The sequence below is a fragment of the Falco rusticolus genome, chromosome 4 (assembly GCF_015220075.1).
Source record: "Falco rusticolus isolate bFalRus1 chromosome 4, bFalRus1.pri, whole genome shotgun sequence".
In the NCBI taxonomy this organism is placed as follows: Eukaryota; Metazoa; Chordata; class Aves; order Falconiformes; family Falconidae; genus Falco; species Falco rusticolus.
The window spans coordinates 38,523,165-38,548,588 of NC_051190.1; the positions used below are offsets into that span (position 1 = coordinate 38,523,165).

Genomic DNA, 25,424 nt, shown 5'->3' on the forward strand with positions numbered 1-25,424 from the left:
TCCACTTGGAAGGTGGAGTGAGGCATTGTTATTCTGGAGTAGGAGTCCGCAGAAAACGAGATGGCTGAGCAGGAGCGGCTGCCTGCGAAGAGGTGCCTTCATGCTTTCGAAATCTGAATCTGTCCGGCTGAAAGAGCTGCAGGTGTGGGACTGCTGCAGGGGGCTCGGCAGCAAAACCCGTCTCTGTCTGTCTGTCTGTCTCTCGCCTCCCTCCCTCCCCCCGCCTCTCTCAGGGTCTCTCTTCAGCATCATCCCGCTGTATGTTCGTGGGGTTTCACTGGGGAAAAACCCAAACCCCTTCAGAAGCCGTGAGCCCTTGCAAAGTCAGGGTTTGACCTGGAGCATTTTAAGGTTTCCTCTGGATCCATGCCCCGGTGCTCTGCTCCTTCTGCCCGCTCATGGCCAGAGACCGGCCGCCAGCGTGTCCTGCAGCACCGGCCCCTTCTCTTCCCACGTGCCAACACCGGGGCCGTGTGGCGTCAGCTTTTGGATAAGTCCAGCCAGACGTCCGAGCTCCCCTTTCCCCTGTGCTCCCTGAGGCTGCAGCAGACCAAGAGCTTTGTCCTCCTGCAGTCCTGGAGAGGTGCAGTCTGGCCCCAAGGCTGCTGATTTATTGTTTTCCCTGAATTTTACATATTTTAATTTTTTTCCCTCCCCAAAGACAAGGTAAGTATCAGAGCACGTGTAACGCATGTGTGGTGTGACTGGTTCTGCAGCCAGCGGTTGCACCATGTTCCTCGATGCCAACCCAAGGTTTTTAATGCCAAAAGGTGTGTGTAAGCCATGCTCGAGTGTTCCTGGGTGTTCGCCTCCTGTTGTAGGCGAAAACTGTTCCAATGTTATCCAGTCGGGTTCCTATTGTAGATCGTAGTGACTGTCAACTGCCAAGGGATATTTTTTAATAAATCTTATCAATGCATTTCAAATAAATGCAGTCTTCCCGTTTTCCTTTTCAGTTCCGTGTTGTCTTCTCCCCAGGTAACGCCACGTTAAAAGTTTCTTCTCTCCGGGTGCTTTAGTTCATGGTCAAGAGCACATCGTGCACCGATGTCAGATGCGTTGCCAGATGCACCCTCTGTTGGTTTAGTTTGCGTGGGGACGTTGGGTACAAGAAGAGCCTGAAGACCCTTCAGGGCCACGTCTCACAGCGGTTCCTAAAAGGCCCAGCTGTGTCTGGCTGGAGGCAGCCGCTCGGTGTCCTCGGCTGCACGGGACAGCAGGGGACAGCGGGGTGGATGCGGAGGCTGTGGCATCTCCCACTGCAGGTGCTGCCAGGGGTCAGCGCCTCTGGCACGGCGGGGAGCTCTGTGGGAGCCGCTGGTTTCTGCCTTCCTGGTGTTTCGGGATTGCCCCGGGTGCCGGGGCGGTTAAGCTTTAACTCACGCCGGGGTATGGCTGCGGTGTGGAGGTGCCAGGAGGGTACGCTGCCTGGCTGGGTGGCTTTTGGGGCCACTGCTTCGGAGGAGCCCTCTGGGGTGATCAAGAGATGCAAATGCCCACCTGGCCCTGGGGCACGTAGCACCCAGAGCCATCTCACCCTCCCGAGGCGTGGGTGGCTGGGAACTGCCCGGCTTGTGCCCTCCCCTGGTTGCCAGAGATGATTTTTCAGCTTCTCTCTGGGAGATGAGGAGCTGAGGGTGACCACTGGCCCGGGCTCGGTGGGTGCAGGGGACCCGGGCACCCTCCAGCTCCTGTGCGGTGGCAGCCGGGTGTGGAGCAGATCTGCCAGCTCCTGCCCCAGCTTCCTTGGGGTATCCTTCGGGGGTTCCCCAGAGATCCCCAAGCTGCAGCCGCTCCCCTGGCTTCCTGGGGCGGCTCAGCTCCTGGGGATGCCCACCCGCCTTGTGCTGCTGCGCCATCACCGAGGCCTCACTGAAGGACCCTGCCGATGGTGGCCCACAGACGGGGCAGCGCGGCTGCTCAAACCTCCACGTGTTCGTTTTCACTCAAAAAGCTTTTCCTCCATCTCTGGGGCCAAATCTTTCCTGGAAACAATCTTTCCATTCCCCCCTGTTCTCCGTGGTTTCATAACGCTCCGGTCCAGCCAAGGCCCACAGACAATTTGGGTTCAGTTCCCGCGGCCACAGAGGGACCCGTTGGTGGCATCTGGCATCATGCGGCCACTTTGCCACCACACTTGGGGGCGCAGGGACCTGCGGGGCTGCGCTCGGCCAGGCCGCAGCCGGCTTTTGTTCTCACTTGTTAATCAGTGTTTTGCTTTTGGTAACTAAATTTTTGTTCCTTTCTGGTGTCAAGCGGCAATTCTCATTTCACAGCTTTGCGGAGTTTATGGGAATTTAAGAGCTAGATGCAAATGAACTTCATTAACATGCTTAATTATCTTATAAACCTCATATCCATCTGTCCTGCATATGCTTTGTACTCGACACTTTAAGACGAGCGCCCATGGTAGGCTTGGCACGAGGCGCCTGCGAGCAGGAGCCTTCGGGGAGAGCCCGGCTCTGCCTGCGGAGGGACCGGGCTTTAACGCTGGGGGCACATGCTGGAGGTGAAATGTCATTTTTGGAAGGCTGTGTTTGAGCTGGGAGACTGGAAACGAACTGGTAAAACATGTGGCAGGAGGACACGGTCTTAGGAATGATTTGTTAAAAGCAAAAAACCAGCATGGAAACCCTTTGGATGTGTCCAAAGGGGAGAAACACTGGTGGGAGGCTCCAGGCCACCCGCTGCTGGGCCGGCGAGAGGCTGGGGCTGGCAGGGCAGAGCCAGAGCCAGGAGCTTCGCCCGAGGAGATTCACTATAGAAGAGCTTTGGGCAGGTCCCCAGGAAAGACCTGGCCACGTGGCACCACGCCAAAGGGCCGGTCCCACGCTTGGGTGTCTCCAGATGAGGGGTTTTAAGCCAGAGGGTGGCTGGGTTTGCTGTCAGGGTCACCACGGGGCTTTGTACTGGCACTCGGGTCAGGCTCCCTCTGGCTCCCGAGGGCTGTGGGCAATGCAGGAGGAGCCAAGGGGTCCAGCAGAGCACCCATGGGTGCCTCCCTGGCATGTCAGCCTGGCACACGTGGGGTGCCAGGTGCTGACACCAGTTACTCGCAGCAGTCTCCAGCCCCTGGCCCAGGGCAGGGGGTGCCTGAAGTGGGGAGCCTGGGTGGGTTACGTGGTTTCTGGCAGAAAGCTGGGCATGGTTCGCGTGGTGTCAGAGACGGGGGTGGCAGCGCCTGTAACCACAGTGAGAGGCAGCACGAGGGGGACAGGCTTGCTGCAGTGAGGGGCTGCGCCCCACTGAGCTCCGCTGCCGAGCAGATCCCGGGGTTGCTGGCAGTGCATGGAACAAAGCTGGAGGCAGAGACACGAGACCATTCGAGAGCCCGACAGGATCTTCTCCAAGCTGAACCTCTGGGTCTGGCTGCCTGTTTCACCAGTCAATGCTCCAGCCTGGATTTGGGAACACGGAGCATGAGCCTTCCCCGATGGCCGGCTCCTCTCCTGTGTGGGGAATGACTAAAACCCAGACCCTGCCTGTTTGCAGCCCAAGAGCCTGAACTGGCGTCCCTCGGTGGCACACGATGCATTTTGCAATGGGGAAGCCACGCTGCAGTCACTGCACTGGGTGCCACGAGCAGAATTTCAGGGAATGCTTTTGTCCTTGTTTAATTTTATTGAAAAATATCAGAAAAAAACCCCGAGCCTTTACTTCCAGGTTGTTTTGCAGATCCATAGATCTGCTTGGTAAGAGACAGTGCAAGTCCCAGACTTGGGCCAGAGCTCCCAAAGCATTTGTGGGCTGTAACGGGGGTTCAGCACAAATCTTTAGCTCTTTTATCCAACAACGTTGTGCTGGGGCTGCCTCTGTCAGCGGACACTAGGCACCCGGGGTAACCCACTGGGGTGCTGCCGTGTGCACCTCACTCGCCTCTTGTCACAGGAAAAGCAGCGATGTTGCTTTTCATCAGATCTCTGCTTTTTGAGCGTATGTTTGTAAAGAAGCCGAAGCAGAATGTGAATTTTTCCTGGCCTGGGAGGGAGCAAGGATGCGGTGTGCAGCAGCCCCGGAGCAGCACAGCCCTGGGGACGAGCATCCTGCCACCGCAGTGGTGAGGCTGCGTGTCTGGTGAATGGGGAACGGGGAGTGCAAGGCATAGCAAAGCGCTGACAGAGGATCTCCTTCCCTTCTCTTGCTCTTGCCAGCTCAGGTCACGGCAAAGACACCTTGTTCCCGCAGGGGCTCAGATAACACCCCGGCCTGGGCACCCCTCTGCCTTCCTCCTTCTTTGCATCCAGCCTCCCTGGTCCAAGGCCAACGTCTCTATCGAGTTACCAGCCACCCCAGCCTCCCTGTTTCCCTCCAGCGCAGCCAGACGTGAAGTTTAAGAGTAAGGATATTGAAAACTTCAGAGCAGGAGCTCTAAATCACTTTAAATTTAGCAAAAATAGAGATGCGGCTGCAGGACAAGCGATGATGCTCGGTGCTGCAGTGTGACCATGGGCACAGGGACCCGGTGGCAGCCAAAGGGCCCTCGCGGGCTGTGGCGGAGGAGATGGAAAGCCGGTGTCTGAGCCCTTCCACTGCCATGGGGAGAGGGACGGCTTTGGTGGGACACTGGCGGCTGGCGCAGACCTGTGGGTGGGCTTTGCTCTGCACGGGGAGCTGCCAGCAAAGCCTGAAACACCCCCACTGCATCCAGCCCCACTCCAGTGCTGGGATCGGGAGGGACCGCGAGCCCAAACCCTCTGCAGATCCCAGCTGTGGGCAGTGGGGAGAGAAAACACAGTTTGGGTGGGGGCTTGGTGGGTTTGGGGGCAGGTTGGTGGGTTTGGGGGGGGAAATTGGTGAGTTTGGGGGTGGGCTGATGGGTTTGGAGGCAGGTTGGTGGGTTTGGGGGCAGGTTGGGGGGTTGAGGGGTGGGTTGATGGTTTTAGAGGCAAGTTGGTTGGTTTGGGGGCAGGCTGGTGGGTTTGCAGGGGGAAGGTCGGTGGGTTGGGGGGCAGGCTGGGGGGCTGGGGGGGTTTCAGGCAGATGCCCTGCAGATATTTGGGGGGGCTCTCAGGACATGCCTGGTGAGCACAGGCCCCAAGGGCACACGGTTTGATGGCACCGTGGGTGATGTACAAACCTTTATTGATAGCATTTGGGATTATAACTCTGTGCCAGCCAGGCTCTGAATCCCTCCTCCTGGAAAAAGGGGATAAGATTTACCTTTTTTTTTTTCAATCCGTAGAAAACATAAGTGAGAAGTGCCCCCCTCATGTTGCTCCAGCCCCACAGACGTGCTGTTGTACCGTGCCCGCCGTGTGGTGCTGAGTGATGCCGCAGGACCCAGAGCTGCACCCATGGGTGCCTGTGAGATCCGGCCGGGCAGAACAGCTCTGACGGGGGCAACTCCTGCTGGTTCGGCATCTCATCTCCCAGGAGCTCCCCCAAACCCTGCCTGGTGAAATCCTCCCATCTCCAGTGAGAGCGGCGCAGGGAGCCCGTGGAGAAGGGAGCACCCAGGGGAGGAGAGGAGCTGGTGCAATACTGGGGTGGTGCCTGGAGCCGGAGAGCCCCCTGAGGTGGATTTTAGCCATGGAGGTGCCCAGTTTGCTGGTGCCGGGGGCTGGCGTCGCTGTGCTGATGCTGAGTGCACCCACGGGGGCATCAAGGAAAGGGAGCCTGGGCAGCGATGGGCCGAGTTTCCAGCTGACATCTTGCATCGTGCATCGCTCTGCTTCCAGGCTGGGTCCCCAGTCCCCTCCTTCACTGCTGGCCCCTGCGCTGTGCATCCTGTGCTGCTTTCCTTCCTCCTGGGTGCATTTTTTGGGTGCTCCTCTGCTATCTGCATGTGGCAGAAGGCGGCTTCTTGCTTTTGTACCTGCTGTGTGAAGGTGGAAATGCCTTAAGGACCCTCGTTGCTAAAGGTGTAAAGATGGAAGATGCCAGGAAAGACCCTGCAAAGCAAAGTGACTGCGACATATGGAAACCTGCAGCCCTCCCCTTCACCCCTGCGGGCAGCTGGGGACAGGGTGGCCCTGGGGACAGGGGGACAGGAGTGGGCTGGAGAAGGAGCAGGGCCCAGCATGTCCTGGCCTTTATCTCCCCCTAGTGCCACCCACTCGGCTCATTTGCTCCAGTCCTGCACGGTGCGCAGTGCCCTGTGGTGCCACACACAGCAGCCATGGGGCGTGGGGGGTGGCAGCTATGGGGCAGCGATGTCCCGGAGCAGCGCAGGGAGCGCAGCCGCTGCTGGGAGCGCAGGGAACCAGGTACGGCACAGGGTGCAGCGTCGTGGTGGGGCAGGAACCACATTGGCATCAGGAGCCATCGATGACCTGAGTAACCCAAAAACCTGGTGGAGCAAACACCAAGCAGGGCCGCGGCATCTGACAGCGATAAGGAGGAGTTCGGCATCCTGGGAGTGTTACCACTGTGGTGGCGATGGGGGGTGGGGGCGGTGGGCGATGGAGAGCAAGGCGATAAAGGCACTTGGTGACATTTCCGAGGCTGAAATGAGGTTGTTTCAGTGGCAGCTGATGTTGTGACCTGTGCAGGCCTGAGCTTAAGGGTTCATCGCAGCTGCAGTGATCCCAGGGCAGAAGGAAGAGCTTGTCCCCGGTCTGTGAGGAACTGGGGGGCTGCAAGGCCAAGCCCCACTGAGTCTCTGCCCTGCGCTGGGGGCAGCTCTGGCTCCGCTGGAGCTGGGGATCAGCCCTGGCCGCTGTGGGATCTCTGGGGACAAGGACCTCGCTCGGTCCTGAGCCCATCTTGTCCCTGGGCCATGTATGCACCAAACTATGTCCAGCCTCAGCGGGAGCTGTGAGGTCGCAACCAGCCCCCACCTCGGGGCTCCCCAGGTGGCTCTGCCCTGCTGCTGCCAACGTGCAGGTTTGTCCTCTGCCGTTAGCTCCGAGCTTTTCATCTCCTGCGGTTTGAATGGGGATGAAAGGAGGAAGAGGCTTTTCCTTGGAGTCTGGCTCAACCATCAGCCCAGTGCGGTAAGGTGAGTGGTTAAATGGTTAAAATTGTTAATGGGAAATGGTTGAAAAGGCACGTCTGGCACCATGAAAGGGCTTTGTACAGCTTCAGGTACTGGGTAGTGGGGGCTACCCACGTATTTGTCTCCCCAGGGAGCCTGGTGGCCCTTCACACCCTGCTGCAGGCAGTGAGCTGTGCTGTGCCTCGGCTCGCCTGACACCAGCCGGGTCTCCACGTTTTGGGATTGCCCCGGGCCAGGGCCAGGGCTTGTCCAGATTTAGTGCATTTCTGTTGCCCTCTGGGGTGTTGGATGTGGTTTAGCCCTTCTGCTCAGCTGTGGCCAGGAGCGAGACCCGTACATGGGGCTGGGGGCTCAAGGCAGGCTGGGCAGACTGGGGCCATGCCAGTGGGGCTGGGGGCTGTGGGGCTGTGGTGCATGGGGCCTTGGGCTATGGGGCTGTGGGGTGCAGGACGTGGGATCACACTCTGTGGGGCCATATGGTGCAGGGTGTGGGGCTGTGCAGCATGCAGCGATGCTCTGCGGTGAGCGTGGGGCACACAGGCAGCCTCTGCTCTAGGGGGGAACATGGGTGATCTGGCCCCGCATCACCGTGTCCCCAATGCAAGGAGCTGCCCAAGCCAGGGGCCACACAGGGGCTGTGCAAGTGCCTGTCCACAAAACACCCATCCCCTACAATGTCCCCCGGTGCCCCGCGCTCCTCCCCTCCAGGTACCGATCCCTGGGCCGTTCCCAGCAGGAATCAGCCCACAGAAGGAGTTTGCTGCACTCTTCTGGCTTTAGAAACATTTCAAATTGGAGGATTCCACTTTTTCAAACTGCATAGAGGGGAGACACGCACCCAAAGGGTTAATTGCAGTGAAACCCCATTTGGTTTTAGCAGCCCCCCCCACCCCATGCAGGAGCGTGCTGGCAGCCCTGCACCCGGGTATTTATAGCACGGTGAACTTTGAGCGTGTCCAGCAAGCGGGCAAAACCCCAGCAGGAGACATGGGGATGGCCCCGGCAGAGCTGGAGGCTGTTGGGGGTCCCGGCCCCAGGGCTGCGGCAAAGCGAGCGAGACCACCTGCCACCACACCTCAGCCCCTGTGCACCCCGCTCCAGAGCTGGGTTCCCCTTGGCCAGGCAGCACCAGGGCACCCAGGGACCCCAGGCTGTGGGACCCCCCATGAATGTGCCTGGGGGGCTGAGGACGTGCAGTTAAGCTTCCTGCAGCCATGGCGTTGAAGCAGCATCTTCCCAAGATGGTGTTCCTGGTCTCGGGAGCAGCATTTGCCGTCAGCAGGACATAGGCACCTTCCCTTTTCCATGACAAACAACAGGCAGAGGCTCCCTCATGCTCACGCTGTCCCGAGCCAGATCTCTTCCCACCAGACGACCTGCCAGCCAGTTCCCCATGCCCTGGGGCAAAAGAGGCAGGGGGACTATGGGTGGCAAGGGCTGGGAAGCCTTTGTGTGTGTGCAAAGCCTTGAAAAAAACACCTAAAAACAAACAATAAAAGAGGATTTGCTTATCTTTTAACAGGTGGCATCTGTACCTGTGGGTGGATGGGCCCCACATTCGACGCAGTGGTCCTGGCTGATGTGGTTTGCAGCAGAGGGGAGAGGCTGGAGGATGTGCTGGGTTCCCAGACGGCCACGGCCACCCTATGGCCACAGGCAGCCTTGTGCCATGTGTCACCGCTGCCTAGAGCTGCCGAGCCCTGCTCCCTGCCGGAGCCTTCATCTTCAGCCTGAGGTTATCCTGCTGCTGGGGTCATCCCCAACCTGTCCACAACCATCCAACGGTCCGTCAGTGCCCTGGTCTACGTGGACATCAGTGGTCTGTGCAGGAGGCTGGTCTTGTTAGAAGCAAAGGCGAGGAGGGAAGAAGTGTCTCAAAGCGATGTTGTCTGGTGCCTGCTTGAATAGCTGCTTCCGAAAGGGCATTGATTTGAGATGGGATCAGATCTGGGAAAGGCAGATCAAGCAGCATCTTCTTGCCATCGATGGAGATGGCACGTGGGCTGGGAGTCAGCCGCAGGCACGAACCAGCTGAGGAGGAGCTTTATGAGTCCGAAACAGCCTTCTTTCAAGGGCAGGAGTGCTGAAGGTGAGCAGTGTCATCCCTGAGGGTGGGCTGAGCCACTGGTCACTGTGCAGGAACCCCTGCCACCCTTCAGAGCTGCCAGCACCACAGAGCACCTGGGTGCTGCTCAAGGGGGTCTCTGGAAAGCCCCAGCCCTGCTGAGCAGTGTTTCTCCAGCAGCAGCATTGCCAATGTTGGGACTTGGTTGGGGCATTATTTCTAGGAATGACTGAGACTGAAGCAGAGAGGGAAGCAGAAAGCCCTGGTCTGGTATACCTGCATCCGTGGCGGGTGTCCGCTTTGCCTGCTCCATGCTGCTGACATCCCCTTGACTCAAAACTGAACTGTCTCTTGGCACAGAAAGGCTAGAAGAAGTGGAGATGGGCAAACAAGGATGATGATAAAAAAAAAAAAAAAGGAGTAATTTCCACCCAAGGAACAACTAAACAGGCTGGGATGCTTCGTCCAGAGCAGGAGATGACAAGGGAAAGAAGTCGGAAGGCAGGAAAAGCAAAGTTTTCTCCAGGTCACACAGATCTGGATGGATCCTCATGAGGACGATGGGACATGCATCGCTGATGCAAGGGTTATCTTCTTCAATCACTTCTCCTGGGGCTGGGCATAGGACTTGCAGACCTGGTTACTGGGAATGTACCAAGACCCCATAGTTGGCTTTTACCCCCTCAAAAGCAACTGAAATGTTTTGGCTGAAATTTGCTTTTTTTCTTTTGAGTTTTCACTGCGATTCTGGCCCCAGAAGAAAGCATTTCATCTGCTGTAGGTGACGTTTGGCAGCATTGTAAGCAGATGAAAACTGGGTCTTATGAAGGGGTTTTCTCTGGAAATCATCATGAAAGGCTGGTCTTGTTTATAATTAAAATATATACGGTTTTATACAATTACACATCTTGGCCAGCTCTGAGGGCAGTTGCTCAAGATTGCCTCTTTTTCCTGAAAGTGCTGGCAATTTATTTGGGAAATTGTGGGAAAACTTTTTCTACACCCTCAGGAGAATATAAGGCGTTGCTGTTGCCCTCTGAGATGTTTTCTGGTCCTACCCACCCCAGGAACGTCGACAGACCTTTGCATCACCAGGCGCAGGAGCAAGCACTGAAATGTCAGGGAAGGAAGGTTTTAGTCTTACAGATTTCCACAGAAAATAGAGGCTAAAAGCATGACTTCAAAATAATTGAGCAAAGATACTGTTCATTACATAAGGTTGTTGCGGGGGGGGGGAGGGAAATAGACGATTTACATTTTTATAGGAAATAAAAGGAGTTTTGTGGGTGACATAGCACCTTCCACTGAGAATGTCAGCGTGAGATAAGTGGGCTTCAAATAAAAGAGTAAACATTTTCCCACAGGGACTGAATTCATACCAGAGAGCTTAGTCTGGGTGGAAAGCATTTTTAAAAGAATATTTTTGTTGCCATAAAAAAAATATGTCTTAATAGCACAATATGTGTTTATTGCCAGGATGCTAGTTCCTACTTTGCCTGCAAATATGTGCTGGTTCATCAGAGTTTTTGTGGAGCTTTGGGTAGCCGGAAAACCAAACTACCTCTGTTTTGTGGATGTGGTGTTTTTCAGGGCAGGAATTTCAGGGCAGGAGGAGAGTTCGATGTGCTTTTTGGGAACTGAGGGATTTTTCAGCGGCCATCAGAGCAGGCTGTAGTTTAGCGATACTTTAATTTCATTCACGAGTAGCCTGGTGGGGATTTTATTCTGGTTTCAGGTTGGTGGCCCTTTGAGATTTGCTATGCCATGCTTCAGATCCGCTTCTGTCTGGCATAACAATTCAGGTTGCTCAAAAGCGATGATTAGCATAAATGAACGAGTGGGTGAAATGTTCATTATATTGCCTACTGTCATGTTTGTGTACCAGATTTTGTTACCATCTGTCATTTCTGTTTTCTTGTTGTTGCCAAAAGTTGTCATTCTGAATGGAGGGTGGAGACATATTTTCAAAAGCTAACACAAGATAATTTTAGGTACTTTAGGGCTCATATGTTCTGTGCTTGGTGTCAGCAGCCCTCATGTACATCAGCCTCGCGAGTCTTTGATAAATTCCGGGCAGTGGTTTAGTTAAAGGAGTTTTTAAAGTCATTGGTTGCAGTCACACAAATGCATGAGATTCTCAGCTCATGTAATTTGAAAAAAAAGTATCTGGTCCTTGCAATTGCAAAGAAAAGCTTGAAAATCAAAGATATGTTTTCCCTAATGTTGAAAAAAACCCGGAGAATATAAAGGAGGGGGTATAAAGCGACATCGGACTGTTAAAAACCAAGCTCCTGGCTAGAGATATGACCAAGGAAAGCAACAGCTCTGCTATAACAGACTGCAACGTCCCCAGATTATTTCCAGAGATGTAAATGTCCCGGGGACGAGAAGCTGGACAAATTCAACCTTGAAATAAGCTGCAGCTCTCTCACAGCGACAGTAACTGCATACTGCGACAATTTGCAAGGGGAGCAGTGCACTCACCAGGGCTTGCAGCCTTTAAAGCAAAATTAGCTCATTTTCAACCACACATCTTTAATTCAGCTTCTAGGAGGAATGGCTCAGCCTGCAAGCAGGGAGTTGGTAGGTGAAGCCATGAGGATTTCTTGCCTTGCCCCAGTGCTGTAAGATCACCCGGTCCGAGAGCACGGTGCCCTGTGCCAGCTGGGGAGGGAGAGGGCTCTGGGGTGACTCGATTGTCCCCCTTCCTTTAGGCTGGAGCAGCAAGCTCAGCCCACACCAGCTCTGCTCTGCTCTCCTGAGGGCTGCGATGTTTTAATCTGGCCCAGGTTACAGGGCTCAGTGTTCACGTGAAGTGCAATGTCCTCCAGCATCAAAAAATGCAGAAAATGTCTAATCATTTCAGTTAAACTCCAGGAAAATACAAAGTCAGACAGTTTGGGGATGTTTTTTTGATAGTTTGGGCACAGGCAGCCAATGAGTCCAAACTCATAACCGAAGCTGTAAAGATATCCCAGTGTCGTGGTGGGAACTCGCGCTGGAGTGGGAGAGCAGAGGGTCACTGCTTGCTCAGGGAGAGGTGGGGAAGGAGGAGATGGGGCTGCCTTAGCTCTAGAGGAGGTGGAGATAATTCTGCACATCTCTGATCGAAGGCTGGGGGGAGACAAGGGCCATGTCACAACAGCAACCACTGACAGACCAAAGGAGCAGAAGGATGAGAATGAGACTTCTTTCCAGGAACTCTCCAAAAAGCCCGAGGTGTCTGGCAGGAGCGATTTGAACTCCACATCCAGAGCCCCAGGCTGCCCACCTCCTGCCGAACCGTGCTGGGATATTTCTTGGTTTCAGCAGGATGAGAAGCCACCAAGGGAGCGGCCCCAGGACATCCCTCAAAAAAGCCCAGAAATGGGTGTCCAGAGAAGTCTGCACCAGCTGCTGGAGCCACAGGAGGGTAAACGATGTGTCATGTTCTGAGTGAGTCAAATCCCCATCCAGGTCCCCCTCTTTGCTGGATGCCTCCTAGAAGTTTCTAAGCAACCCTATGGTGGTGGGCTTGCACCCTTGGTGGTGCCAGCCACCCAGCCTTAGCTGCTGTGGGCCGGCCTGGCCCCTTCCTTATAATCGCAGGAGGAGGCGGGACCAGGGGTGCAAAAAGGGGTTCGAGAGTACAGTGTGCAGCGGGTGTTGGCGCTGTCAGCCAAGGCTCAACCCAAGCACCATCGCACGTGTCAGGGTGTCAGTCTGGGCTGGTCACCGCTGTAGCTGGAAGTGTCACATCACTCTTCTTGCCTACTGCTTTGCTCTCCCCACACGTGGGCTGAGGTCACAGGACTGCGCTTGCTGTGACGACTCGGCTCGTGCTGGCTCTGATACGTTTTGTGAGATTTTAAGTTATAAACTTTTCCTGGCAGAGTCTCCATCCGTGCAAAATCCTGTGTTTTACCAAGTCTTGGGCTGCTTTTGTAATATTGGTTTGAGATAACAGCTCTGTCCTGTTTTAACACTTCGGGAATGTGAATCGGCTTTCCTAGCTTGGTTCTCCCCTATTTGCTCTCCCCCAGAGGCTAATTTCACAAAGCTTGTGAGCAAATTCCACCTGAGCATTTCAGGATGCTGTGGGCATCACTGAGAGCTGTTGTGAAAACGTTGGGTCTGGGTTTATTTCACAGGTGTATTTCAGAGCGCTCAAATTCAAACCAGCCTGGGTAAATTGCCCTAAATGAGCACCAAGTGCCCTCTGGTATAGAAGAGCCTGGAAGGCAGGTGAGAAGCCTTCAGATAAGCAGGGAGATGAGGGCTTGGGCATTGGGGAGTGGAGTTGACGCGGCAAAGGGGCCAAACTGGTTTCTTAGAGACTGATGCAATAGATGTGACCACACACTGGATATGGTGGAGCTAGAGGGACTGAGATGAGGTGCAGTAGTTTGTCAAGCACCGTTCCAGGATGACAATGACGGGATCTCCAGGCTGGAAAATTTGAAGCTGATCTGGCTTCACTTCCCTGCTAAGCACAAGGCTGGGATAAGCTTTAATGGCTGATGTGGGGTAGGAAGAAAAGCAGGAAAAAGGGGAGTTTCTCTTCTTAGTGCCTAATCTGCTGTTGGCTTAAGTAAACAGAAAAACGAGCGACCTGGGATGACCTAAGACCTAAGCAGCGATTGTGTGTGCGTGGCTGCGCACATTGACAGCCGACCTGTTGGGTTCAGTGTCATCAGAAGGACGCAGCATGCCTAAGGTGGGTAGGTTGGTTTGAAAAGTTAATCCTGTTACAATTAGAGACAGTGTTGTAACAGCAAAGTCGTAGAGTCACAGATCTGAGGGTGAGATGCCGCCGAGACCTTACGGCATGTCAGGTGTTGCAAGAATGGGACAGGAGTAACATGCATAATGAAAATAATCCAGCCTCACGCTTAAAGGAATGGGGCAATAATCCAAGAGAGCCGGGGAAAGTTTCTCTGTCCAGCCAACAAGGTGTTGCCTTGAGGAGCTTCAGGTGAGAAGAGTATCATGTCCAATCAAGGACACAAAATCCAAACAAATTAAAATGCATCTGCACTAATGTGTGGTGATGTGCATGTACGTTAAAAGTGCTTCCTGACCTTTACAGGAATTGTTTTATACCCTGGAGCATGACATTTTATTACTCTTGCCTCCTACATAATTTATCATAGAAAAATATTATTTTGGCTATAAAATTATTCGCCTTCATTTTAAGCTCAGCAATAGTATTTAACTTTCTCATCCTTTTTGAAACTAATTTCCCCAGGCAAATTACATACTGTGCCAAGAGATTCCTTCAGCTTTAAATTTTCCTGCCATTAATGTCACAGAATGGGACATCACAGCTGAGCGGGTGATAATTTTTTTTATAACCTTGAAAGCAACAGGGTAGAGCACCTTGTTGGAGTTGCTCTCACACAGGTTTTCCAGTGAAAATTATCCCAGTTTTTCCCGTGCTGATTATCACCACCACAACAGTCTGCTTTGCTGCCCTGCTCTGATCCCCTTAACGTGAGCTAGGAGCCATAATGACAACAATTATTTTTACTTTTGCCTGAGCTGGTTACTGAGGCACTGTGCAAACACATGGCAACAGGTGACTTCTGCTGGAAAAGGCTTCACAGCTAAAGCCTTCGTGCTGTGCTTGGGAGAGACTCTGGATGGAGTCAACAGAAAGGGTTTGGCTCTGCCACACTGCGCTGGGCACCCCGGAGTTGACAGGTGTGACTCAGGCAGCCACTGCAAGTCGATGGGAGGGAAGTGAGATGCATCCGAGTGGGAAGCACGAGGGCCAGACCTTACCCAAGGAGCTCTCAGAGAGAACCGCAGGGCTAGAGGAATAGTGGAGCCTTTGATTTGGTTGTTGCCATAACAAGGAAAAATAAGGAATTTGGTGTGAATCAAACTGATATGAAAAATTCAGCAAGGGGAAGGTTGGTGAAATAATATATTTTGGTCACTTTGTCCTTTCTTACTTCTTTTATTTTCCCAGTTTCAGAGCTAAAAGCTGTTTCTAAAGCTTTGCTCATACAGCATGGAAATTAAATGTTTTCTTTATCAATTAATAGATCAGAAGGTTTCAGTGCTTTCCAAATTCCAAAAGCTGAAACCTCAGGGGTTTTCTTGAATACTCGCTGAATACCTGAACATGCAGGAGTTGTCCACCTGCAGACAAGTGTGGTTTTCCACAACTGTGTTATTTGCTGGAAAGGGTTGGGGGAAGCCATCATCATCCAACTCTACCAGTCCCCCAGAAAATGCTGAGGAGACAACCAGCATTCAGTCTCATTTCTCCTAGAAAATGCAGTTCCTGACTCCAGACCAGAGGGTGGTGTCTCCTTTGCTTGACATCTGCCACTGTAGTGCTTCCCTGATGCCCAGTGCTACACCACAACCTGTCTGGTTTGGCACCAGCTCTCCTGAACCTCACCTCCTGAGCTGGAGGGCCCTCAAGAGACCACCCTGTCCACCCACCCAGCCCAACCTGAGCCTGGAGCTAGATCTTTCCTGATAGTTGCCTGGCCAACATGGTAACGGGGACCAGACACCCATGGCACAGCTTGGTGGGATGCTCTTCAAGCGATGTGGGGCTGGGCCATAACAGGTCCCACTTTGAACCCGACAGCCTTGAGCTCCAAGCGTCGAGCTCCCGTGGAAGCTGCTTTTTTTTTGTCCAAAACAAGGGAAGAAGCTTTGTGGTGGAGGAAGAGCAAGGCTGGAGGAATAAACAGGCAGTTAATGTATTCACCTTGCCAACCCAGCTCAATGGGCTCCCTGCCCTGATGAATATTGAAGAATTTTACACAAACTGGAACTGGTTCAGCAGGACAGTTTTGCAGAGACCCAGCCCAGAAAGGCTTCCTGGTCGCTGCTGGGCGCCCTGTTCTTCCATGGGAGGAAAGCGCAGTCCACAGCCATCCTCAAAGGCTTGAGAGGGATAAGCACCCCTGTTCCTCTTCAGGGGGAGTTGTGGGAGATGCTGGGGTGCTCCCCAAGAAGGGGTCATTGTGGGGGACCCACAGGACAGGGGCATGGAGTGATGGCCACCTGCAAAGCTGCTGGGCTTTTTGTGCTGCAGAGGTCTCGTGTGCCATAAGCTAGAGGGGTTTGCATGTTTCCAGCCACAGAACCGTGGTCACCAGGCGTTTCCATCACTGGTACTGCCTGCAAATGCAAAATGTAGGTGCCTCATGGGAAAGGGGGGGACTGAGCAGAGTCTGCTGGGGTGGTGACTGACTGCTCCAGGCAGCAGTGGAGTGGGGAAGTCCTGCGGAGGAGCCGACCGTTTCCCTCTGAAGAGGTCAGCTTTGGGACAGCGGCTGGGGTCTGCAGAGGCACCGTGCTGTTGTGCATTCCCCTTTGGATCCAGTGTCTGAGCGGGCCTGTCGGATGCATGATGACACATGACAATGCCCAAGCCAGGACACGGCAGCCACCTCCGAGGCTTTACCGTTCTCTGAGAACTTGGGCAGCACTGACTCTTGGAGCCTAATGCAGAAGGAGAGTGACCTGTCTGCCACCTAAACCCAAAACATTTGACAGAGTTGGCTTTTAACCCAGGCGATAGAGGCTGCCACTATAGAAGAGCTTGGGGTTGTGCTTTGGGTGGCTCTGGGAGTTCAATAGAGTCTCTGATGAAGAATTAATTTTTTTTAACGGGTGTGAGGAGTTGAATCCAACACAAAAAGCTTACAGGTTGGTAGGAAGCCAGGATTAACACTTGACAAGGTAAGGAGAATTTTCCAGGAATGAAACTCCTATAGATAACCAAAGGTCTCACGCTAAAGCCATGATTGACACCAAGAGATCTTTTAAAGACGAGGACTGAGGCAGAGGGACAGGCAAGGCTCAATGGAGCAGGAGCAATGGCAGAGCTGCACTGTTGTGGCTACCTACACCAGCCAGGACAATGGCAGAGCAGGGGAAAATGTAATCGGTGTCTCCATGGCCTGGCTTCGCAAAGGTTCAGCAGAATTTTGCATGCAGGTGACTTAACAGGATGATGGTGAGACCATGAGCTCAGGCAGAGTTTTCATGGGAACATCAGGTTTTGCTGCAGTAAAGAATAAAGACTGTCAGCCAGAACGCAAGGAGGGCATTTCCAAATGTCATCTTAGACACTTAGGTGGGAGTCATTGCATTGCTGCGAGCACTGCTACCAATGAGAAAAAAAAAGCAAGCTATATGCAGAGAGAGAAAACCAGCTAAACGATGAGATTTATGGTAATGAATTTACTTCCACAAAAAAGTATACAGTCTATCCAAGTAGATGAATAAATGCTTGGATCACATTTGACCAAAAGCAGCAATGCTTAGTGTGGTAAAATGTGCTGAGCCCTTGACCTCATCTCTCGATGCTCTCATGGAAAGAGCAGAGGACAGAAATGGGTGAGGAGGAATCTGAAGACACCATTCAAGGGACAGGGAATCACCCAATCCCCCACCTTGGGGCAGAGGTTCAGAGATGCTAACATATCACTGCTCTGAGAGGCACGGAGTAAACAGGAGAAAGACTGGACGGAGGCAGCAGCTCTGGTGGGAAGGACAAGGTCTTTCTCTGAGGTACAGGTTCAGGCAAGAGATGGATTCTGTGATGAACTCAGCAGACAGGAGTGCTAGCAGTGCTCACCACCGCCACTCACAGCACAGCATGTTAACTTGGGCCGCCATTCATTTGGGATTAAGCTAATGCCAAATGGTGACACACAGCACCTGAAGGGCTTGCAAATGCTCCCTCCTACTGACTGCGGAAGGGGAAGGCCAGAACCTGGACAGCGGGACAAGGCAGAGAGCAGGGAGGTGGAACATACGGCAGTCCTTCCACCTTGAATGGGCACAGCGTATCTATGGGCACCCTCCATTTCTATGTGCTCGGGGAAGGGATCTTTCACCGTAAACTGCAATGGAGGGGGAAGCTTCATGTCTTTACGTTGGCCAGGGTTGACTGAAACCACCCATAAACCACTAATTGCAACTGCTAAAAGGGAGCTGGCAGATGTGAAACTTGCTCAGATTACCCAGATTACTATTTTACGGATAGAAACATGATTTTCCAACTGACTGTGAGGCTGAGTGAGAGCTGGTGTCAGACGACAAAACCGTAATGTAGCAGAGCCCAAAGACAGACATTTTTCTTAGCAGTTTGACTTTAAAAAATAAAGCAAATGCACTGTTGTGTCTCAGACAAAGTGCAAACCATGATTTGCAGAGCAACAACCCAGGATAGGAGTGTAAAGACAGATTTATACAGATTTTTCTTAATAGTTTGTCAGGCATGGCAAGATTACAGGTCAACTCCAGCAAAAGGGCTTCACATTTGGGACATAAGAAAAAAAGGACCCCTCAGAGTGACAGATTTGATTATGGTGATGACAGAAGACTATGTGTGTTTCCTGAACTGTTATTCTCACTTCTGTGCGATAGCCTTACTTGTTACATGGATGATTCCTCTACACCAGAGTTATGCTAGTAGGCAGGATGGGCTCGACAGACGACGGGCAGGATTTTGAGCAGTTTACAGTAATGTCCATATCTGCGTCCAGTCCCCACTAGACTATTCAACAAGTAGGTAGGAAATGGCTTTAAAATAATAGTAAGTACTGAAAAGGAAAGCAGAATCAGATCTGACCAGGGCTTGACAGCATTAAGTGACAGGATGGCGCCTAAAGGACATGGCTATCCACCTGCAGATACTTTGTTTTGCACAAAATGCAGCGAGGAGACCACTTGGGATGTTAGTTAGTTAGGGTCCGTAGCCCAAGGAGCTAAGGGTTTGCAGAAGTGCGCAGACATAGAGCTAAACACAAAACAGCACTATGATTGCGGTCCCAGGGGTTACCGCCACTTCCTGAACACAAGAATTCACACATACAATGAAAATCAGAAGCCAGAAACAACAGTTATTTCACATAAAGTTGCTCCACAATCCCATGAGTGCAGGGTGTGTGTAACCAGACAGACGTGCTTGGAGGAAGAATAGGCAGCAACTTCTGTGGCTGCCAGGAGGAGAGGAGGTAACGGGCGCTGGGCTTGTCTTTTCGCCTGGGACAGCTTCATTTGGCAGCACATGGGGACGGTAAGGCAAGCAGGTGCTGGGACGTCGTGTTACCAGGAAAAACAGGCTCTCTTGTTCCCAGTGAGAACTGCTCTGATGATGCCATGGTGACTACAAGTTACAGGGCAGAGCTCCTCAGAAGTTATTCAAACATTGTTAATTGTTTGGCTGAAAGGTTTTGAGGTCACAAGCTATAGAAATGATACTTCCATGTTTTGGCCGGGGAAGGAAGGTAGGATCTCGGGAACTGTATCTTTAAGCAGCTTAGTTCTGGAGACAGGAAGTCTGGCAATGGGCTGCAGCAGTGCAGATTTTATTATGCAATTTCTCTTGGAACTAGTCCCTGAATAAAGGAGTTATCCATTAAGCACCTGCTTCACCCTGCCTCCTGAGCACAGCAGATGAAGTCCTCAGGAATCCATGCAAGGGCTTAAGCATCAGCAGGGGGAGCGGGGAGCCGTGCACTGGGGTCCAGACTGACAATCGTGGCTGCAAGTTTGCAGTAGTAGAGCTCATTTCCTTGCTATATGGTGTCTTTCAAAGAGTTTCCTTTCTTCTCATAAAATTCTCCTACTGTGTTTGAGCTCGCTCTGTGTTTGGCATTACCAGTGAGTGCAGCCATCTGACTCTCACAATACCAATACCAAAGGGCTATGGTACCCCAGGCCCCACAGTACTATTAAGCCTTTGGGGTATTTAATCATAGCCCTGTTTCCAGGGGCAGTGGATAACAGTCAAGGTCTTCCTCTCTCACCTGCCATTAACACAACGCTGTTGTAATCCCATGGCAGGAGGCACCTGGGGTCATCCTAACGGGACATTGTGGCACGGCAAAGCTTCAGGACACAGCAGCAATAGGATCCTCCTCCTCCACCACTACTGCCCAGGCCATAGGGTTCCCCCTCTCCCGAGCAACTCCTTCCTTTCCCACTCTGTGCCCAGGACTCACAGCCCCCACCCCCCCCCACCCCGATTTCCCTGATGCGGCAAGTCTGGCACTTACTGTAAGGACAGAGGAGCTCTCGTAGCTAATGGGAGAGGAATCACAGCCTCCATGAGTCCTCCCACCTGCTCCCCATTCCCTACATCCAGTACGTAGCATTGCCCTGGCTGGCACGCTGACATGCCAGCTCCAGTTATGGCGATGGTGGCGTCACAGCCTCTTGCTTGGTAGCTGTAGGGTCAGAGCTGTGGTACTGGTGTAGCATCAGCATATTGTCTAGCACCAGGTGGCATGAACACCTTCCTGGAGCAAGGTGGTAGCTGTGGGACCACTCAGGTTCTGTCCCCAGTGGTAGACTTCCATCCTGACTTCATGCCAGAGTTATTGCAGCAGCAGAGAAAGGGGTCATAAGGAGAGCAAAATGCTATGGGGGTCTCCTGGTGTCAGCTGCTCCAGAAAATCCTTCGTTGTCAAGACCACAGTGACCTAATGGGCAAGGCAAGTGCAAAAAGTGATCCAAGCTGCTGTTCAAAATGCACTGACCAAAGCTGTTAAAAAGTTGAAGCAGCAGATAACAAAGGGCACTGCTGTCCTCGGTTGTGCCTGACAGCCAACCTGACCTAATTTTCATCCCCACCACCTCCAAGAGCCAGACATTTGCCCTCCATCTAAACTGGGGAAAATGCATCGCATTACAGCAAAACACTGCTGGGCAAGAGCTGTTGCTCTCATTGCTGGAGCTGCTGTGAGATGCCGAACCCTGTCCCATGCTAAGCCACCCTAAACCAGACGGGAACTTGCTGCTTTTGAAGACAATTAAAGCAGGCATAAGCAGAGAGTGCATAACTAATGAGTAATATAGTGATAGAGGCAGAGGCCTGTAAGAGACCTCCAGTGTGATTACAGCCAGACCTCAGCAAGGACAGGCACCATGTAAATAAAGACAGAATTTGCAAGTAAATGTAATGAAATGCATGTAAATGTAGAAGTAAATGTAATGAATTCGAGGTTTGCAGTAAACAAAAGGCAGACTTGCTCTTTGCAAAAGAAGATGTCATTCTGGATCTCCTTTAAACCACTAAATTATTGTCGGTTAAGCCATCTCGGCTTATGGACTTCATCAACACGTCCTCAGGTTGTCTCAGTGCCCTTCTCCAGCCTGTCCCCCAGATGTGGCTGCTCTTCAGGGACATACAAACACATAGGTGATGAAAACAGCCCCAAGCAATCAGTTTGGGTACGAGGAGCCCTGCTGCCACATTGGCACATCACATCAACCGGGGCTTATACGACCTGCTTCTCAGGTTGGGAACCAGTATGGAAATCCACGGAAGTATATGGGTACCAGTCCTATAAACCTGTTTCAGGCTGGGGAAGTCTGTCTAGACAGAGCACGAGGTATTTGTAGAGCAAAGTTGGATTCAGCCCTGGTGCCTGAGTGATTTGGTGGGCTCTGATTGAAGATCTCTCCTCATGTGTGGCTGGCGCAGCCTCATGTGAGGATTGAATAGCAGGGAAAAGCCAAGCTCGTGGTGTGCAGAAAGCAGGGGGTGAAGCCCATCAGCCCCTCAGGGTGCGTGTGGGCGCAGGCGTGAGGGCCTGCTGCAGGCAGGAGGAGGCAGAGGGCGAGGGGGAGCGCTGAGGGAAGCCTGGGCAGGCAGGTGGGCGCTGGGGGATACAAGCAAGGTCACCCCTGGCTGCACGACGCCCCCTGAACTCAAGGCTTGCGTGAGGGCGAGGGGCTGGCATGGCCACCCTGGGCTGCTGTTGGGCACTGCTGTGTCTGAGTAATGAGGGTTTGGGGGAGCTGGGAGTGACGAGGGGGGACCGTGGGAGCTGCGAGGTGGATGTTGAGGGGGGACATCTGCGGTGGGACTGAGAGGGGAGACTGCAGGGGGTGACTGTGAGGGGGCTGAGAGGAGACTGAGAGGGGACTGAGGGGAGACTGTGAGGGGACACTGTGGAGGACTGAGCAGAGCAACCATGAAGGGACACTGTGGGGGACTGAGGGGAGCGACTCTGAGGGGACACTGTGGGGGACTGAGGGGAGACTGAGAGGGGACAGTTGAGTGGGGACATCCCCTTCCCTGGAAGCGTTCAGGGCCAAGTTGGACAGGGCTTTGAGCAGCCTGGTCTACTGGAAGGTGTCCCTGCCCATGAACCTGTATAATCTTTATGGTCCCTTCCAACCCAAACCGTTCTGCGATATCTATGGTGGGACTGAGAGGGGAGACCGTGGAGGATGAGCTGGAGGAGACTGAGAGGAGACCGCAGGGCTGGCTGTGAGCAGACTGAGGGGAGATTGAGAGGGGACGATAATGTGGGGAGCAACTGTGAGAGGACTGAAGGGAGACACTGCGGGGGACTGAGGGGAAGACCGAGAGGGGACACTGCGGGGAAGGACTGTGAGGGGACCGAGGGTATGCGGTGAGGGTGCAGCCGAGGCGGGAACCCTGACAGGAGCAAGCAGAGGAGACTGAGGTAAGCGACTGGGGATTGCTGAGGAGGGGACTGAGAAGGGACACACACTCCGCGAAAGGACAAGCAAAAGAGCCCTCCGACAAGAGCGAGCACGCAGGGCCAGGAGGGGAGAGCGGCCCACCGGGCCCGCCGCAGGCAGCCCGCCCGCTACCCAACCCGCGGAGCAACTGAGGACGATCTCGCCTCTTTCCGGCGCCGATCGCGCCTTTCCGGCGTCGGCGGGGGCGGGGGGCGTGGCCCGTGCGCGGTGACGCAAGGCGCAGGCCCCGCCCTGTCCCCGCCCCCATGGTCTCTGGAAAAGAGAAGAGAAAAAAAAACTTTTTTTTTTAATTGAGGAATCAACAGCCGCCATCTTGTCGCGGAGCCGGAGCGCGGCGCGAGCGGAGCGGGGCCGGGCCGGGCCGGGCCGGGGCAGCGGGGCCGCCCGCCGGGACACGGGCAGCCGCGCGGAGCGCCGCCGACGGGCAGAGGGGCTCGGGGCAGCGGGGCAGAGCCGGCCGGAGCCACCCGAGCGCCGCCGCCGGTACCGGGAGACGCGGCCGCCGCCGCGCCGCGCTCATTGTTTTGGGGCGTTTTTGGGGTGTTTTCGGGTTTTTTCCGTTTTTTGGTGGATTTTTTTATTTTTTTATTTTTTTTTACCCCCTCCCTCCTCTTTCTCTCCCCCCCCCCCCCCCCTCCCATACCTCGGCCGCCGTTCGGCCGCGGGCGGGGGCGGCGGGCGGGGGCCGCTGCGGGGCCGGGGTGAACCCCTCGGTGCGGAGGGGAGGGGACGGGGCGAGGTGGGGGGGGCGCTATGCTCCCCGAGTGACTGACTGAGCCGCCATCCGGGCACCTCCTCGGCGGCGGCGGCCGGGCGGGGGGAAGAGGCCGGGAGGAGCGAGGCCGGCAGGGAGGGGGCGCTGGGCTCTTCCCCACCCCGCCCCGAACCCTCCTCCCCTGCGGCCTGCTGCGGCGACGGCGGCCCGGCCCGGGTATGGGGGAACGGGGGCCGCCGCCGGTCGGGCACTGAGCGGCGCTGTTGCTCGGCGGTGGGTTCCCCTTTGGAGAAACGGGGAGAAAAAGCTTCGCCCCCCCCTCAGACTGCCCCCTCGTCAACGATTACCGGCTCGGCGGCCTCTCCTCGGACGGCCCAGCCGGCTACCATGGCGGAGAACTTACTCGACGGGCCGCCCAACCCCAAGCGAGCCAAGCTCAACTCGCCGGGCTTCTCCGCCAGCGATAGCACAGGTAAGGCCTGCGGGGCGGTGCGGGGGCGGCCGGGCCTCACTCGCGGGCCCCCCCCGGGCCACCATCACCCTCAGGAGGGAGGCCGGGCCCGGCCGGGGCCGGGCCCGGCCGCCCTCCTGAGGGTGATGGTGGCGGGGGGGGCCCGCCCGCCCTGCCCCGGTTCCCGGCGGGGGTGGGAACCGGCCTGGCGAGGTGCCGGGAAAGTGTGTGTGGGGGTGTGTGTGGGGAAGCGATTTGGCCTCCTCCAGTCGAAGTTACCGGGCGGTACCCATACGCCAAGTACCGTCCCGGCTATAAATAGCGGTTAGAAGAGCTGGGTAAAAAGGCCTTTGGACTTGGATTTTTTTTCCTTTTCCTCCATCATCCACCACTGCTTCGTTCTGATGGTGGAGGGATCCGCCTCGCCTCGGATGCTGGGGATGCCCAGGTGAGCGGGGTGCAGGTAGGGCAGAAGAAAACCCAGCTGCTGGTAACACCGACAACCCTACTTGTTGGAAGGGGTGGTCCAGGTTTCCATCACTACTCCTTAAAACCCATAAGTCGCCTGCAACTAAAAGCCCTACGCAGGCAGCCTCTTCCACTGTGGCCCTGTGTGCGACACTACGGAATAAAAACTCCCCAACAGCATATTAATATTTCACATTTTTCTACCTCCCTGCCCATGACCCCAGTTTAAGGTGCTTGGCTCGAACTGTTCTAAGCTTTTTTCCTTAAAAACCAAACAGTTGGCGAATAATAATTTAAGTTGTGGGGTTGCTTGCGTGATGAAATGCCTGGCAGGCTGGCAGTCGCTGCGACTTGTCTGTATGTCGCTTAGTGTCTTCGCCATGCTTTCTTTTTGCGATTGTAATGGGTTTGTAGGTAATGAAATGCATCAAAATTTCTCATTTCCAGCAAGCGCGTGCCCCTTGTAAATACGCACGTGTGTGCGTAAGAGCATGGGGTGCATGTACTGACATCTTTCAGTATTCCAACTGTTTCAGTCACTGAAACAGTGGTTTTATAGGAGCACAAAGTGTGTTGGGCTTACATTTTGTTTTCAGAGATTAATGAATCTTGTTGAAGGGACAGTGATAAGTTAATCGTGCTATGCCTACAATGTTTTTATAGACTGAAAAAATTATTACTATAATTGAGCTGATAAATTCTGCTGGGGTTTTCGGTTCGCTTAATCTGCGTTCGGCAGTAGCTCATAGATACTGCAGTCCTTTTGCTTTTTTTATGGAATCTTTTTCTTCTCAGCCTACAAATAAATGAAACATGCCATAAAGAAACGGTATCGAGAGTAAGAACTGGCAGAGAATATCTAGGTGAAGTCTTGTGACTGAGCTACATTTATGCCTTGGAAGCAGCGGAATACCATACAGAAGGCTGATACGCAAGTTGCTACGAAATGCACCACAGTAACTCAGGAAAAGCACAGCTTTTCTTTAATTCTTCAGCTAGACGTTTTAGACTCTACTGGTAGCTAGTGAAAGATGTTTGAAGCAGTGTCTGTCTTTTTTTGTTTCTCTTTTGTTTTTTGAAGTTCACTTGGTCTGTTCTGGAATGCTTCAGTCGTAATTACGTCCTGTTCAGCAAGTTCTAATGAGTCTCGGTGAGCTCTTGTGCAGTGCTAGATACGTAAACTCCAGCATCTGCATAAAGTTTTGCACAGCTGAGGGGGCCTTTGGTCACCAGGGATGTCAAACCCCAAGTTGTGTTTTGAACAAGTAGGAGTGTATCTGTAGCGTTCTGTCATCCCGGTGTTCTTCAG

At 53.8% G+C, this 25,424-nt stretch overlaps 1 protein-coding gene across 5 annotated transcripts in view; it reads left to right on the plus strand.

Annotated features, from left to right (window-relative positions):
• Positions 1 to 23,186: 23,186 nt before the first annotated feature.
• Positions 23,187 to 25,424, plus strand: part of LOC119147436 (CREB binding protein) — a 96,956-nt gene continuing 94,718 nt past the window's right edge. For 4 of the 5 annotated variants that reach the window (XM_037386429.1, XM_037386430.1, XM_037386432.1 and 1 more), the window contains exon 1: positions 23,187 to 23,668. In XM_037386429.1, coding sequence (XP_037242326.1) covers positions 23,584 to 23,668 — 85 coding nt within the window. In that variant the 5' untranslated portion in view covers positions 23,187 to 23,583. The remainder of the gene's footprint in view (positions 23,669 to 25,424) is intronic. The other variant, XM_037386434.1, reaches the window with a different exon arrangement.